Source organism: Seriola lalandi, unplaced genomic scaffold (genome assembly GCF_002814215.2).
Source record: "Seriola lalandi dorsalis isolate HSWRI2012SDOR001 ecotype SW California unplaced genomic scaffold, Sedor1 jcf7180002054695, whole genome shotgun sequence".
In the NCBI taxonomy this organism is placed as follows: Eukaryota; Metazoa; Chordata; class Actinopteri; order Carangiformes; family Carangidae; genus Seriola; species Seriola lalandi.
The window spans coordinates 1,429,031-1,447,043 of NW_019525248.1; the positions used below are offsets into that span (position 1 = coordinate 1,429,031).

Consider the following 18,013-nt stretch of genomic DNA (forward strand, 5'->3'; position numbering starts at 1 on the left):
GTGTGTGTGTGTGTGTGTGCGTGCCTGCCTGCCTGCCTGCCTGCCTGCCTGCCTGCCTGTGTTTCAGTTTTTATTTTCATTTTAAAGAGAAATGGGCTTTTAACATGCAACTCAGAATCTGTCTGTCTGTCAACCACTCTTTGATGTCCTGCTGCTTCTGTAGCCTTTGAGAGGGGCTTGGGTATCATTAAGCACTTCCAATGAGTCCCACGTAGAAAGATGACTCGATCCCTAAAGTTTTTCATCATCAATAAAAAAGATTCTGCCTCTCCTTTAACTGGGAACTTCAGTCAACTTTAATTCATTTATTTGTCCATAAATATCCTGCCTGTGATTAGCCAAATTATATTCTTTTTGGCATTGTTAGAAATTCTACCACTGCCGTCTTTTCTTTCAGACCTGCTTCATCACAGTAATGAAGCAGCTATAATGATGTGCAGGTATCTATGTCTCCCTGTGAGTGATATGAGGTTAATATGTGGAGAGCTAATATATGCCTGTCAACAGTAAAGGAGAGCATGTGCGCCGCATGCTGAATTTGAACGAGGGGGAAGACATTAAATATTCTTTTTGATTGCATATCCAGCTGCATATTCTCACAGAGGGATTCTGCTTTTAACTGAATGTGCTGTACACAAGCACTTTGCAGTTTAACAAATATTTTTCCCCTGGCAATGTCTCAGCCCACCGGTGGTTTAGTACTTAATCCTTCCCAACAAATCCAACTACTAGATTCACCCAGGGGTGGGCGGGGAGCTGCCATCTCTACAAAGGGAATTATTGACATTATTAAGCTATCTGTTTACAGTAGAAAAAGCATTTTGTATCATAAACAAATGTATGGTTTCAATCCCTGTAAGCCCTCTGTAGGCTATAACTTAGTGCATAATGATGAAAGTGACCTTGCTCAGGAGAGTTGGGTGGGTGGGCAGGTTTTACTAATGTAGCTGGGAATACTTAAGGGAATACTAATGTTAGTTGAGGCAACATCTTAGGCCTGCTTATAGCAGTTCTTACTCCAGGTCTCCCACAGAATCAAGGGTCCTTTTGAAAAGGCCTGTCTTCTCATCTCTGGCTCTGTTCTGAAAGCTCATTAGGACCAGAGATCAAAGAGTGGGGCAACCGGCCTGTGAACTGGACACTGTGGGCTATTTCCATCTATTTATCACTCACACGGCTATTTTGGCTCTCACTGGAGGTGATCAGCATCCAGATCGCACCACAACTTTCCTCTGTAATCATGCCATTTTGGTGACATCCATCAGTGGCCGTGCAGTGAGAGTTCTCCAAACCGAATGCCTCTTTCCAGCAAATGCTGGCCTGCACATGAAAAGCTTATTCACAAGTTTGAGGAACAAACAGCTTTAACCTCGTCCATATTAGACTAAAATGTAGAGGCTGTGCTAATTTTACAATTAAAAAGGTTCTGAAATGCTTTGTGTGATATACACAGAAATATATAGCTCCAGATATCATTACATGTTGAAATGGCATTAGGATTATTCTCTAATTTATAAATCAATGCACATTTAGTGTAGTTTTCAATTTGTCCTTTTTAAAAAAAAATTATTAATTATTATTAATTAGATTAATTTCCTGCCCACTTGCTTTGATTGTGAAAGATTTACAATTTAATACCAGCAAATTCTCTTAAAAGAGAGGCATTTGGAGGAAAGTCAAACAGACAGAAAGCATATAGTGACATAGTGAGCAACATAGTGAGCCAAGTTGATCGCAGCTCATCTTGTTTTTGACTTCAAAGAGTACATGGTTTTAAATTGCACTTCATAAAGTTGGGGAACTTGCAAAAGAGATTTAAAAAACTGAAGCAGCCGTATGTGTTTTAGTCTTATTCATCAAGCTCCAAAAATACTAGATCCATACTATAATGCAACTAGATACTCTCTTCATTTGCTCCTCCCTGCCTGGAAATGTATTTCAAACTTCATACAACCACTTTTCAGCAAAGATTTTGTGTTAAAAATTTGTTCTCTCCAAAACATAAGTAAAACTAGTAAATTCAGTTTGACATAAAAGTGTTCGATGTTAATGCAGACTACGTAGCTATTTAACCTTTTTGTTTCACCTGTAGCAGCTTTGTGCATGATGGTCCCCTCAGACTAGATGCCTGGATCAGCTGAGGATGAAGAGGGCAGGACCTAATAATACACTTCCTGTCTCTCTCCTGCTTTTACAGTCTAGAGACAAACACACCTGCAAGTGCACATGGACTTAAACACACATGCTCATCCGCCTCACATCAGTGAATGACCTCAAACATCCCTGAACAGGACGACAAGCCATCTGCCTGTCTCCTTTTATAGTTGTTTAACGATGACATTGTACATCCAAGTCAAACAATACAGTGAAGACAGGTGAGCCGTAGATCCCATTCGCTTTCTCCCTCAATGCACAGACTGGGGAACACATGGAAATGCAGTATTCATAACCTTGAAAACCTTTCTCTTCCTTGGGCATATAGTGTCCATATCACAGAAGACAAGAGGAGAAGTGTGAGAAAATGCACAACGCAGGAGTCTAAGGGGAGCTAGTCTATGATGGATGAGCCATAAGGGACAGTGTGTGACAGACAGCGTCATGCTGTAGTGACCTCTCTACACATATTATACATTATACATGACACACCTGCACTCCACATGCGTATACAGCCTTTCTTCTCCTACGTGTCCCCTCTTTCGTGTCATGAACATACCAGAACAGTGCAGTGACCCGTTCCCTGGAGCAAGCGTTTTTGCTCTCACAAGCTGTCCAAACATTTCTGCCTTTGAAGGCCTGTCTCAGTCTTTTCTGCCTTCACATGGTACCTGGCTCCTTTTAAAAGCGACACTCTAACTACTGATTTATACTTCAGAGAGACTGAGACTGAGTGGGAGAGGGAAGGGAGAGGAAAGGGGAGTGAGTATGTGTCTATCTGATTTGGTGTGTTTTGTGTGCATCAGCCGCTTGTGTGCTTTGCTGCAGGAGAGCGGGATGTTTCATTGCAGGGTTTGTTTTTTGCCAATTAAATAGGCACTAATATCCATCACAATGCCTGAGCTGAGGGGCTCTGGGGTTCCAGGTTGCTATCTTCGCAGTGAGCAGAGCAAACTAGGTTACTCTATCTACACATCAGAGCTAAAGCAGCCTGAACAACCCAATGGCTGTCGCTGGAGCTCAACAGATGTAGCTTCCTTCGCTAAATCAGCTCCTGGAAAGTTGTCAACACAGCTCTGGCAGAACTGCTGCTTCTTTTTTCTTGTCTGTTATAGTTGACTTTTTTCTCTTTGCCTCGGTGTTTAGTGTTTGCTGACTGACTGTGGGAGAGATAATGAGGAGAGTCTTCTTTCTTTTTGTCCCCACGTCCATGTCCTCCTTTTGCTCTGCCACACAAAGTCATACTTCATAGAATTACTGTACCGTATGGTTGTGTAGTGAATGTGTCTATGTGCATGGATATGTGTGAGTGTGTATGGGTATATGGTTTAGGGCTCTTTAGCTGCTAAACGCTTCACTTTGTTCACTATCCAACCACTAGCTTTGTCTGTCGTGGTGCTGGGCAGGTAGTGTACAGTTGGCTTATCAAAGCTTTTTCACTAGAAGCTGGTGCCCGCTGCTGCTGGAAACTAAGTCGATGAAAAGGATGAACAATAAAGTTGTGGGCCGTAAAACCAAAACAATGAGTGGAGAGATACTCAAAGGTTCAGTACAGCTGCAGGGAACTGCAGAGATTAGTTTTACTTCTCTGTGGGTTGTTTACTCCCAGTGACACGTTACAATAGGGCTGAAACACATGCAAAAAAAATCATATTGCGATTATTTTGCCAGATGTTGCTATTGCAATATGAGTCAGTTGGAATGATAAGTTCTGCATTTCATTTTCACTGAAAAAGTATTAAAATGATGATGGAGTGATTTTTGTCAGGGCTTGTACCAAGCTAACATTTTCCTTTACGTTTGGTGACCATGATTTGTAGCCTCTGTAGCACCAAAATGCTTCACTTATTGTATGTTGTGTTACATTTTGCCTTTATCAAAAAAAAACGCAGCTTCTGCGATTTGGATATTGCACTTGGCCATATTGTGATTTTGATAATATTTACAATAATAATTTCACTAATTGTTCATATCAAACTATTAGTGAGTGCAGCTTTAAATTACGATAAGATAAAATAAGATCGAACCTTATTCAACCTGAAGGCAAATTTTGTGCTCAGGATGCTCGGCATGCATAATAAGATAAATACATACATGATATTAATATGTTATTGTGTACATATATATAATATATAAAAATACACATACAAGTAGAATCTAAAGTAGAAAAAATACCAAATAGGTAGATGCACAGTACAAACCACAGTGCAACAGATGAATGAAAGTGCCAGGTACTAGTGCAATGTTACAAATTACAAACAATAGATAAATTGTACAGAAATTTGCATCTGGGTGTCCTGTGTAAAAACTATCAATATTGTCATCCTGCTTTTCTAATTGGAATAAATCTTATGTTAACATGCCTTTAGTGGGTGACTGACTCCAACACAGGCTTGGAAATTGTATATTACTCAGAGTGACAAGGTTGAGCTAGAGGTTAAAGGAGGTCAAGTGAAAAGGTGATTTAACCTCTAGGAATCAATGACAGAGAGGGAGACTCTTTGACCTCACAGGTTTGATCCACAGTCACTGGTGCATTCTGTGTTTGTTCTCCCTCTGCTCTGTTCATATGGGTTTCTTCTAGATACCCTGGCTTCTTCCCACAGCCCACAGACATACAATCAGGTGGATTAGAGATTCTAAATTTCCCACAGGAACGAATGGGAGTGTGTGTGTGTGTGTTTATCTGTCAGTCTGTGTTAGCTCTGTGATAGACTGGCAACATGTCCTGGGCTTTCCCTGCCTTCTGCAGAGTGTGCGCTGCTATAGGATCCACTCCTTCCCCATTATTAGCCTGGAAGCAAATAAGTGAGGAAAGACAGCTCTCCCTTTTATCCTGAGAAATGAAATTTGTGTCTAAGTTATTGAGTGAAATGTGAGTGGTACACCACGAGCAATATGTGCGTGCATGTGTATGTGTCTCTGTGTGTGTGCGTAGATAAGTAGGGCAGTCCTACATTAATAATGGCCTGTCACAATGTATTTTTTCAAGGAAAAGCGAGCGATTAGACCCAACTTAAACTGTGTCCCTCTCCCATACTATATACTACAACAATTTTCACTATGTCACATTTTGAAACACTGCTGCCAATTTCAATTTTGGAAATTTAACAAAGAGAAAGCAACATTTTCCAAACGTGTATTTAATACTCATGGGGCTGTCTCACCATTATCCAGCTGTGAGTAGCTCCGCCGTCAACTCAATTGAGTTCTGCAGGGATGATGTACCTTTGTAGGCCAACCAGGAAGTTAGCATCACCTTGGTTCCCTTGACAAAAAGACTTTTTGGATTTTTCCATTGGCTTTTGGATTATTGCAGAAAATAAACTCTGTGACAAACAAAAGTTTATGATACTTGCACAATTTGTTCAGCAAGATAATCTTAAAAAATGACACCACTTTCATGATTTTTGAAGCCTAAATACAATCACCAGAAGTAAAATGCTAACTTGTAGTTTGATTTAGTGAGCTTACATCTTCTACAAAAGCCTTTCCTCTTACACAGTTAATAATAGTTTGCAAAAGCACAAGTATAAACGCAACAAGGCCACAAAGGTGGACTGGTGGGTAGATTGGTTTTCGTGTTTGTCGTGTTGACGTTTAATGTCCCCACCAACCTCTGTAGTCTCATTGAGCCACTTGTTAGCAACCAGCCTTTTCTAAGAGATGTAAAAAGCTTTAAAAAAAAAAAAAAAAAAGAAATGACTGGGGCATTTACTGATGTATTTTATGTTGTAGAATAAAATATGAAAATGTCTTGAGCTTACTTCAGGCAGCTAACCAAAAACCCTAACCAAAAAGATTCCTGCAGCACTCTATGATCAAGTGAATTTAGCATTCATACTGACATCTCTGAGTATATTTTTTCTATCATTTTATCAGTGAGAATGCACTACACTCAATACTCAAATCCCAGTTAGAAATAATAATATGTATCATGGAATTGGGACACAGCTTTGCCCTCAGCATGTGACCAGCTATGCTGCTCATGGAAAAATGCAAAGAAAAGTTGTCTTTTTATTTTCCATGGTAGAACCTCATGTATTTATGAATGAGCACACCCTGTGGACCACCACATGTTTTACATGTGCACAGACAAACTACAGTGAAAATATCATCACAGAAATGTAAATATGGTTTAAAATGTATATATACTCTTTTAAAAAGTTTATATTACTTAATGCTGTATGACTGTTTATCCACTGACTCAAATCTGTATCCATTACATATGGGTTAAATAATGTGTGGGCTCTGACCTCTTTTACCCTACCCACAAACTTCCTCATCTTAGTCTGTCCAAGTCTCTGTTAGGCAGCTTTAGCTTCGGGCTGTGCAATCCTAATTCAATTACTCACAGCCTTAATCACTGATCCTGTTAAATGACCCTTATGTGGATTGTAAGTTGGATAGCTATGCAGCCGAGCCATGTTGCAGGACTCTTCAGGCCAGCAGAACCGTAACCCCCTCACCCAGGAGCTGGCATGAACTTAAGTTTGACACCCCCGGACCAGACTGTCTCATTCCGCACCTAGTTCATAATAACATGCTCCTGTCAAAACTGGGCTGAACCAGTGTGAATAGACAGTGACGCATCCTGGTCAACTGCCATATTCACTGTTAACACCTACCAGTACAACTGACCAGTATTACACACTGAAATAGTGCGGTGAGTTGTGTGAAGAGACAGTTGCCCAAGGGTAGATTTTTTTCTGACAAGAAATGGGTGCGTGATAAGAATTAAATGTGACTAAAACAGTAAATCTTAAGCATGATGAGCATTACAGGGAAGTACAGGGAAGTACCTAAAGAAGGATAAACACAAAGGTGATATTAGACAAGATTTGTGCAATAGAATGTTATAGTGTCACTGAAGCAAGACCCTCAAAAACAGATTAAATGCCTGCGACCTGCTGAGCAGAATAAAGGAAAGGATGAACATTGACATTTAGCCCTGTAAAGTGGAGAGTCGAAAGGAAGCCGAGGCTTACTGCTAAGATGATAATCTAATGAAGTGCAATTGTTCTCTGTGTCACTACATCACAGCGTTGGCCTATACACTCCCGTGCTCTTTGTGCTTTTACACCCCGAGCCGTGGGCTCACCTCTCAGGCTGAGGGGGCGCCTGCAGGCCCTTGGGACTCCAGTGGCTAATGGAGGTGGAGGTGTGAGAAAGGGAGTGGTCAGGCTCACTGAGCACCCCTGTGGCCGGGCTCATTTCATGCTCTTTGGCCCCCTTTACCCTGGCCTCCGAGTTAAATGTCAATCAGGAGCACTGGAGGGACTGGCACAGCGGAGTGGAGGGTCCCACCATGAAGACAGGTCGACCCCGCCGTTTGAAAGCACCACTAGAAATAGAGAGAGGAGGGAGAGAGCAATAGAGAGGAGGGAGAGTTTAGGGAGTGAGACCTTCACTGTCATGGTGAAAGGATGGAGCGATCTTGAAAGGCAGGCAGCTGTGCTTTCCAAAAGCCGGGGCCGCCGCCCTGTAGCGCTCCAAAGAGCAGCGCAACAATGCCTGTCTCAGCACATAAATAATTCCTACGTGTTAGAGTGTGTATGCATCCATGAATGTGTGCACACATTTACAATACACGTGTGCCCTTTCTTACGTAAAGCCTACTGCATATATACCATCTGCGCTGTGGGAAAACTTTTGGTTGGTTTAAATGTGTTTGAATTGTGTTTGTACACTTTTCATTTTTGTGTATATTGGAGCTCTGTTTGTTTCTCCGTGGTTCCTGTCAACGACCCTCATCTAATTCTCCTGACCTTGTCAACATGTGTCTCCATGTGTTTGTCTGTGGCAGTGACAGAGTGATCTATTCTCATGCAGTATTGAGTAGGTTATGACCTAGACATCTTGTCCTCTTCGTCTAACACTCCCCTATCTTCAGTCTCCACTGACTTGTGTCTAACCCCCACACTGATACCTCTAGCTGTCCATTTTAATTCCACCATGAAAAGCTTACTTGAAAAATCACCCCATTGTATGTTAACAAAGAGGACCCCGATTGTGGTGGAGGTATTTTTTCCCTCCTTCTCAGTTAAATGTATTCAGTCGTTTAAGCCACGCTGATCCCCTCCCTCTTTCTCCAACTCTCAGATGTGAGACAGACAGAGGGGCCTGACCGCTGGCCAAGGTTAACAGAGCCTTAAACTGTGTTTGAGCTCTGCATCACACGCCCACCACCGCAGAGATCAAACGCTGTTCTTCTCCCAGCTCCCACTGACAACTCTCAGCTAACTAAACTGTCTCGCTTCTCTCTTTGCCCTGTCTGCCGTGAACTGTATCCAGCCCACAGCAGACCTGATCAGTCTCTAAGCCCAATGTGAAACTTCCCAGTGTGAACCAGTGTGTTCCTTCCCACATTCATTATACATTTCGATCCTGAATATTTGAGCATGGTGATTGATTGATGTCTGATTGTTGTTTTGATGATCTGTTTCAGTTTAAGAGAGTAGTACTGCAGCTGCAGTATGACATTGTTATAAAGTAAATTACAACTTTTTATTCATATAAAGATGTGGTTCATGTGTTTGTATTGACTTTTCTTGTTGGCATTGTCATTGTCTAATCTAAATTCCTGCTATCAGCTCAACTTTATCATTTCTCATCAAAAAAACAGCAGTTTCATCATTGCAAAGCCAGACTCTGTTACATTAGGCTAATCCTTCTCAAATTACATTTCATCAGCACTCCCTCTACCTGCACATACATTGATATGTATAAACCACCACAGGGTGCATAAAGCTGAGCTTCAGGACACAGAGATGATCAGTAGTTCATGAGCACCACTGTGTGGAACAGAGTAGAATGGCAGCGTTTGGTTTGTATTGTGGTGTGTAGCCAACAGATAGCAGCAAAGAGCTGCACTGCATGACCATGATACATGTGTGATGTGAATGACAGAATCCAAATTAACATGATAGATGTCAATCATTTGTCAGACTGAATGCTGGTACAAAATGTCTCCTTATGAACTGTGTATATTTTCCATCCCACTCCATTATAAGAACTAACAAGCCTTTGCCTTTAATGACAGAGAGGTTCACACTGCCTTGTGAAGCCAATATTTTGAAGCCAAACCGTGTAAATGACCTTTGAGTTAGACAACTGCAAGGCTGATTCAAATTACAGTTGAATGTAGCCTGTCAAGGAAAGCCAAGACAGGCACAACCGACCTCGTCTGATTGTGCTGTGAGGCCTGTCCTGTCCTGACAAGTCTGCCACTGCTTAAGTTCATTGTCTTCCTTCTGTGACTTTATCATAGCCTCAGGGAAGGTATTCCACTCCTTCCACTCCTTCCCCTCCACCACACACACCCACACACTCTAACTGGAGCACACACACACACACACACACACACACACACACACACAGCAAGCACTTTGCACTTGTTATATGGGTGTGGTTTCTGCTGTGCAAGCAAGAGCACAAGGGAGCAGGCATAATGACAGCCAGTGTAAATATGAACCCTTGACTCTGAAGGCCTCCGTTTGATAACTGATTAAATAGAGTTGATGATGAGGTAGGCATGCACATGCACAAGGCATGAAAGAAGCCTCCGACAACATATAACGAACTCCTTATCTCAGTATTTTAATACATGCCTCTCCTTTCATGAGTGCAATGCAAGCGAACAAGCTGACCCAGATCACTCAGGGAATATAGATCATTCTGTCAGTCAGATCAATTATTCATAAAAAGATGACAGGGCATGCTTGCTTTGTCTTGATATGCCAGAGACATAATCTAGATGGTTGCTCCTTAATGGCTGGGATAATGTGCAGTACTAAGTAGGCAAAAGCCATAGTCAGCATTTTACTGAAATCAGGGTTAAATCAGAAGTCATCCTTCTCCCTCTCTTCTGCCTCATTCCTTAAATTTTCCGTCAGAAGAATGAGGAGTAGTGGGGGAATGGTAGATAGGAGGGAAACAGAAAACACAGCTGGCTTCTTATGCATCCAGTGAAGGTTTCAGTATTTCCAACAGGGGGCTCTGTGCTTCCATTTGTTGCATATGGCTTGAAATACTTTGTAATGAGTTGTCAAAGTCAAACTAAACTTCAAAATTAACCAGAATTCCCAGATAATATATATTTTTCATCAAAAGGATTTTATTTTCAGCTTTTTCAATCACAATTAAGTCACTCACATTTAAGTTCGTGAAATTTGCTGCTTTGTTTGTGTCATTGAGCACGAGATGAGATGTGATCCAAGATCTGGTTGGCTTTCACTTTCGCGGGGGACACCCTGCACATACTAGAAATGAAGATGCACAAAGCGATGAGCTAATGTATAAAGCAAATGGTTCAAAAGTATCATGCTGTCTTACCAGTGTAAGCAGTGAATGAGGAAATACCTTGACCTTGGAATGTGGATGCACAAAAGTAGACTAGCCTTGATGCTAATCTGTAGAGGGCACAGGAGAGTTGTGAAGGGCTTGGACCTGGCTCAGGAACAACTGTATTGACTAAAACAATATTGTTAGAAAGAAGATGTAGTAGAGCGATTACACTGCCAGGAAGAAACTACACAGTGTGCCAAGGTATTTTCTGAGGATGGATAGTTTAACTTGGTGTGTGTAGACAGAAAGAAAACCTTTCAGTTGGAAAAATGTTGGACTATAGAGAAATGACTGAAGATAGAGAATGTTGACAGCCAAGAACCTCAACATGTGGCTGTCTGATATCCTCCTACTGTAGACCTCTACATATGAAGATGAACAAGAGTCTCATAAAAGAAAATTGACAGTAAGCCATCTGAGAGTGTGTGCCTGTGTCTTGACCAAATATTGTGGTCCAACACTCAGCAGTATGTTCAAAGTCCTCATTTAAATTCTTAGTGTTCTTTTTTTCAAGAATGAAAATAAACATAAAAAATGACAACCTTATAACTTAAGGCAAATATCAATGACCACAGTTTTAAAACCAGTCTCTAATAAGAGTAGCCTAATACACTATTGGGGAAAATGAAGAAGAGATACACATGATAAGGTCAGAAATGCTTGTGTGACATGAACTAGATTATATAACATCCCTTCAAGCTGCCCTACAGTGGTTTTTGTTTGTTTTTGTTTTTGTTTTTTAAAACTGTGTATATCTGTGTATACAATCTGTGCATACTTTTTTGACAGATTTGATTTTGCCTACTGGTGCCATCTTTGCATCAATGCATGTGTTTATATAAATAGATATTACAGCAACTACTTCATTTACATCACAAAAACAATAAATAATGAAATATATAAATAAAAATAAATAAATAAAATACAATTAAACAGAAAATTATATACAATAACGATATATATTAATAAAAATAGAAGAAAATAACAAGTAGAATAGCACAATGATAGTAATATACTATAATAAATTAGTGCATCTCAGTATGATATTCCTAAAAACTGCACATTAAGGTTTAGGGTTGTCTTTGGATGTTTAACAGAGTTAACTGCACACTGAATTTACTGTATAATTATATAAACAATAGTTACACAAATATACACTTGGTAATAACAGGCTCTATGTGAATCTATGCCCCCCTCAAATGCACTGCAAACAGACAAACACTGGGGTTAGTTACAACTCTTTGAATTGAAATTGAAACACGCCCATCCCCTTGTTGACAGATTGGTATGACTCATTCCTCACACAAGGGGGCGCTGTTATACTGAATGAACGCTCCCTGCCCGAGTCTAGGTTCAAGACACTAACGTGTGTGTGTGGCGTGCGACTGTGTGTGTATCCAGTGAAAATTACCCGGAGACGGACTGAGACAGTTTTTGACCGTACCAATGTGTGTGGCCTATAAATATATCACGTTTACCCCAGCGGAATCATCTCATGGACACAACAGTATATCGAAAATGAGGGAATAATCGGAGGAGACATACGGCGAGGCTCGTCTGTGGCTAACGTTTTGTTGAACTGCGAGTGGGATCACAGCTGCTGGCTACGAAAATGTCGGGAAAAATAGAGAGCAAGCAAGGTAAGTCCTGCCCGGCTAGACTTAACCACACTGCCTCAGCTCTGGATACTGTATAACGGTATTCCTCACACGGGGCATGGACGGTTCAGATTTGGGGTCCGTGGACTGATACATGCTCTAAATGGGGATCCAGAAAACGAACGTGTTCGGTGTAAATGGTGGTTTAATTGGGCCTTATGGATTGTTCTTTTCTCGGCTATCCAGTTAAAATAAAGCGTCGCCGTATCAGCTAGCTGGTATTAGCTGGAGCGAATGGCTTTTCTGTGCCGTTTCAACCTCATGCTGACTAGAAATAGCTGCTTAACTGACCAGTAAAGGAATAACGTTGTTACTACTCCAGTGATTTGGAGAGATAGATGTCGTTGGCTAGCTAGCCTACAATATACCATTTAAATGTGCTACCATTATATAGCTTACATGGCACTTCACATCACCGGCATTTCACCGTTCAATCTCAGCGTAAATATACTATGGTTTGATTGTTTGAAAGCACCGCAAATGTTCAAGAAAAAATACCAGCTTTTCACTCGGAAAGAAAAAAATTGAAACAAATAAACAAATGAACATATGGTGCTTGGGATTATTTTTCTGTTTTGTATTTGGCCGTTAGAAGATGGGTTTGTAACGGTGGCTAGCAGCAGCTAAAGGTTAGCTTTTCATAGCTAGCGCTAGCTGCGTTGTTACCTAGCAGTACACTGGAGTTGTAATGCGTTCACGCCCAGGACTGTGGTGTGTATTTGTGTTGTGTTGCTTTCAACGTTGTGCACGTGGCATTTTTCGTTACGTCTACCGGCGCCGTTCATTTTGCATGCAGCTGTAATAAAAGAGAAATAAAGCACCGCAGGGAGAGCGCACTGAGTGTGAGGGGAAACAGGGTGGTCTCCGGTATGCCTTTGGAAGGAAACTTTATACCCGCCAGCTACACTTGCATCCCATTCCACCAGCTGTCTCCCACATACAGTCCTGTCCGGTGATGTCTGCAGTAAACGGACGCACACACACACACACACACACACACACACACACACACACACACAAGGACACACAGCTCCCAGTAACAGGCGGGGAGGGAGTGTCATCCACCACTAGCTCAGTCATTCTTCATAGGCGTAAAAGTTTCCGATTCCTTTCGTGTCTTGCAGACAGATGACTACATATGGTCACAGCTAAATGAAATCTCGGACTGTGTAGTTTTTTTTTTTTTTTTTTTGTAGATCCTGGCTCAATGATAAGTTAAATACAGTGTATTTGGACAACAGTCACTATGGACCCAATCCATCAGTTTTTCTCCTGCATCCACTCTCTCATGTGGACCTGCTTCCCCATGGCTCCTAGTTGTGTTTACTGGGTCACTTGTTGGCCTGTTGTCTCTGCTCTCGTCCACATGTACCCATTGATCCCAGATATGTCCCCAGAGGACACTCTATGTTGGCTGTCAGTGAAATGGAAAGAGGGGGCAACACTGGGGACTCATTGTAGCACTGAAAAACTGTGCAGCAGGCATAACTTCAGTGTCAGCCTGTTAAGCCTTTTCCTTAGAGAGAGAGTGTGTGTAAGGATTGGTGGAAATAGATGGTTTTAAGAGGAGCCTGTTGTCGAAGTGGGTTTAGACTGTCGAGACTCCACAGAAAGGGGACCAGTTTTAGACTTTGGCAGAAGGAGATTAATTCACTGGTGCCTCAAGGAGCAAATTAAAACAGAAAAGATTTGGAAAAAGTGAAATTAAGTTCATGTCTGTATGTAGGAATTCCTGCACATGGATGTAGTTGAGGGTTAAGGTTTAAATAGTGATATGATGCTGCCAGGATGTACCACTCAAATGGATACAAAAGCACACAGACGAAGTAGGTCTATTAGTGCACAGATAAACACCAAGCTTCAGCAGGAGAATTATTGATAGTGTGTCTTCCAGAGTCACTAGCTGCATCAACATACTCCCTAATCACCATGGATACTGTGTCCTGCTGTCGCTGACTTGTCTTCTCTTAGGGGGTAAACATTGACGCAGTGTTACCTGTTTCGAGTCGCCTCTGCACCCCAATGTGTAGAGCTTAGTTAGGATGTCACCTCCCAGGGGAATCAAGTGGGTGGTTCTTGTGTCTGTTTCAACACTGAACCCCATTCTGTGTATACGCACCCACATGACTTCATCACTCAGGCAGCTCAAACTGAAATCCATAAACAGATTCAGTGTCTGTGCTGGTGTTGCCCAAAAAGCTAACAGCAGCAACAGCCAATCTTGCATCTCATTGCTTTCCTCAAAGAAAATGAACAGGGTGGAGAAGACTAAAATATGGGAGTGTGTGTTTTTATTTGTCACTTCAGTTCACACTTAGTGTACTGTGATGTACTGTGTGTGTCAAAGTAGTTAAACTGCAAAATGAAAAGGATATGCAGAACCTGAACATGTTTTAAGCAGCCATGCCTTAACATGTATTATGTGTGTTAAATAATTATCTATTTAGGTCCATGTCAGCACATATTAACAGCAGATGATTGGAGGTCTCGTTCGCTGAACATCATATGTGTAAAACCAGTTTGGCTGTACTTATGTTGTAGGCTATAAAAAATAAAGATGACCTAATTAGACAATCTGGTATGATTAAAGTATTGCACTTACAGTTGGCAATGTAACGCCACACCCTTTTAAAAAAAACAGGCTTAATCATTGGTGACATGGTCAGATCTTTATTTGGAAAAGTAGACACAGAATATGAGTAAAGCAAATACCTTTACCTTTACCTTACTTTGCAGAATAAATCCTGCACCCACTTTGCAGGAAAACATTCCTGTAGATGAAGTAGAGAGTCGAAGGTATCACCCTATGTATAACATCTTTATTTACACAAATAATTGTGAAATCAAGTATCTTGACTCCTACTGTAACATAGCTGTTCCTCATTACCAGATTATGTGTGCTGTGTTCATTTTACAGACTGGGAAATTTGTTTCACTCTGAGGATAAGTAGAAGTTTTAAATCTTAGGTTTCTGGTGCCCTTTTCCACTCGGTGTTGAAAAAGCACTGTACTGTCATGGCATATTTATGAAAGCATGTGTTAGTGCTGATGCATGGATTTTGTGCTCTCACTTGTAACCTAGTAGGATGAAATAAGTTAAATAAGTTTTTGGGTGCTGTTTTTGTATCTCTCTCTCATCAACTTTACAGTAAGAAACACATAAACACACAATTCCATCAGTAAAAGAGAGAAGCCTTAATTAAGGTTTTATATTTGTATTATCCCAGTTGCAAAATTCGAACGTCCTTGTTTGCCAGACCAGGATTGTGGCACAACAGTTTTGGCATGTCATTGTTGGTAACAAAGTTGTGGGAGTAGCACAGTGTTATATAATTAGCCTGTAGACTGTTCTCTTAGTAGACAGTCAATGGTAGTAGCCAGCTACAGCAGAACTGATCCATCGGTTCCTTATTTTAGATTCCCTTCACCCCCTGCACAGTGACGGAGTGCGTATCTGTGTATCAAGCATTCCTAGAGTTAACAAGTGTAAGTCAATTTCATGGCTTTGTGTTTGCTAAGTGGTTACTGCATCGCCTTAGACTGAAATATCTTCTTGTCTGATGTACAGAAATAGCTAGCCCCACATGCCTTAGTCATCAGAAGTCTGAGCAATAGCTAAAGTAGTCATTATTACAAAAGGGTTCCCCGGACGATTAGGTCTGTGCACATTGCTGATGAGTGATCCCACTGTTGCACAGGGCGAGCTATGGTCTTGGTTTGACATGCTGCAATTTTGAGGTTTGATGGCAGCAAGCATTTCACCCTCCCTCTCCCACAGAATGAGAGGCTTGCTGTTCCCATATAGGTTTAGTTGTGTTGTAATTAGTTTTTTTGTGTGTGCTGTGTATGGGAAAGCAAAAAGAGGCAGGGAATAGCTTAGGGAGGAAAAGAAAGAGGGTGGAGAAAGGTAGCAAGCTGATGGGAATCGAGTCTCCACACAGAGGGAAAATCAGGGAGAGAAATGGAGGGATTACATGTTGGGTAATTGCTGGACAGAGGCTATCGATGAGAAATGGATGGCTGTCTATGACGGCAATCAGGTCTTGGTAACATGAAGATTTTCAAGGCCGTTCCACCATTAACATCCTCACCAGAGAATGTTTTCAGAGATCTCACGCGTAATTCAATCCAACTTTCATTTACAGGTCGTATTCGTCTCTCCGCTTCCATCTGTGCTCTTGAGACCTTTTTTCTCAGAGGAGTTTGTCTTATAAGATGATGCTTCACTTGATTTCACTGCTGTGTGTTGGCTCACATGCCACAGAGCAGGTCATTTATTCTCGCAGGTGGCCTGCTCAGTTACTTGTGACTGTTCAGTGCATCCCCACTCCAGATAACTGTGGGTTGGACCGTCTCCAGGACCACTGATGACAGCTTAGATAGTTTCACTCAGATCTTCTGTCCAGGATTATGTGATTCTAGCTGTATTTAAAAGGCATTCACAAGAGGGATCATTTTTTTAAAAAACTTTTAAGCTTGTTAATTCCTCTTTCCTTCTCTCAGTGCTATTTGTGGATCTTTCCTCAGACCTGCTGTGTAACGTGGCTGAGTCAAGCGAGGATGATCATGAGGACTGGTTGTTTGTGACTAACTCTCAGCAGTGCTATTGAGTGATAGCTGTGAAAATGCCCGCTTGACCAACAAGTGTTCATTATACAAAAAGTGTAACAATTACATTCACACCGGGACTAGTGGCTGTGTGGATTCAGGCCTCTTGGATGGGCAACATAAGCTGGAGGAGCCAGGCCTCCTCGGAGGACACAGATTCCTCTCTGCAGGGGGATCTAGATGAGGACACAGGTAAAGACACGCTAATATATACAGCACTCCTGATGCGTTTGTGCAAGACTGTAATATCAATGCTAGCTGTTGTTCCAATGCTTCCTGCTTTGTTATTAATGCTGACATCAGTCCATTGCTATTAAGTAAACAAGGTCTGGGCTCTGGAGAAACGGGATTCTTGATTTGGGTATTTAATATGGTAATACAAACAATGAAGTAATTGGATATAGCTATTTGATATTCTGCATTTTCTCCACCATTCAAACAGCTCTGATTCCAAACAAGTCAGAAGAACAGGCAGTGATTTTAAATGTAAATGAACAGAACACAGACTCTACTTTCTGCTAAAAAATATTCTAAAGCACAGGGTTCTGTTTGACTTGCACAGCTGAAAGAGTAGCTGGTTACAGAAGTTTCATTGTGTGCACACTATGCATTTATTCAACACTTTTTTGTTAAATACATGCAAACTTGCATTGTTTTTTGGGGAGGTGTACTTCTTTGTTTAATGCTGCTGTTGCAAGCTGTTTCCAGTTTTGGAGCTTTAATGTAAAATAGGCTCGCTGGCAGAATGAAATGTAGGGGACATTCCTCGCTGTGCTTTTTGTGTCGTGTGGCTTTATGGAAGGTGCTCATTTGCTCCACTGAAATCTTGGGTGGACCCAGCCCGAGGAGGCTGCTCCGCAGGGCCGCAGGCTTCCATCACAGGCTGCCTGTCTGCCTTATCATCTCTGAAATTTGTAGACAGATGCCATAGCTAGTCTAATCTTACGTCATCAGGTGAGGGCCTGCCAGTGTGCCCACATGCTGTGTTCTCAATCCAGTTACACAATACAAAAAACTGGTGTTGGTTACACTGTGCGACTGTAATCTTGGTATCTTAAGTCCATGCTGCCTGCCTTGCTTCACCGTGGTAGCTGAGCTTGTTTGTTGACCCACGTGTTGGGGTTAACACTATTTAATTTATTAATGTTTGTAGTGAGCTTGTGCTTCTCCTGTTAAGCTGTGTGAACACATCCACCCTGGTGAGCCAGTAGCACATAGAGGCTCTATAGTTAAATTAGTTGAGTCCA

The 18,013-nt window shown here is 41.5% G+C and overlaps 1 protein-coding gene across 2 annotated transcripts in view; it reads left to right on the plus strand.

Moving 5' to 3' along the window:
- Positions 1 to 11,841: 11,841 nt before the first annotated feature.
- rapgef1b (Rap guanine nucleotide exchange factor (GEF) 1b) overlaps positions 11,842 to 18,013 on the plus strand; it is a 41,584-nt gene continuing 35,412 nt past the window's right edge. The window contains exon 1 of one of the 2 annotated variants that reach the window (XM_023423958.1): positions 11,842 to 12,140. In XM_023423958.1, the coding sequence (XP_023279726.1) occupies positions 12,113 to 12,140 (28 nt within the window). In that variant the 5' untranslated portion in view covers positions 11,842 to 12,112. Of the gene's footprint in view, positions 12,141 to 16,837; positions 16,959 to 18,013 lie in introns of those variants that run through there. The other variant, XM_087178699.1, reaches the window with a different exon arrangement.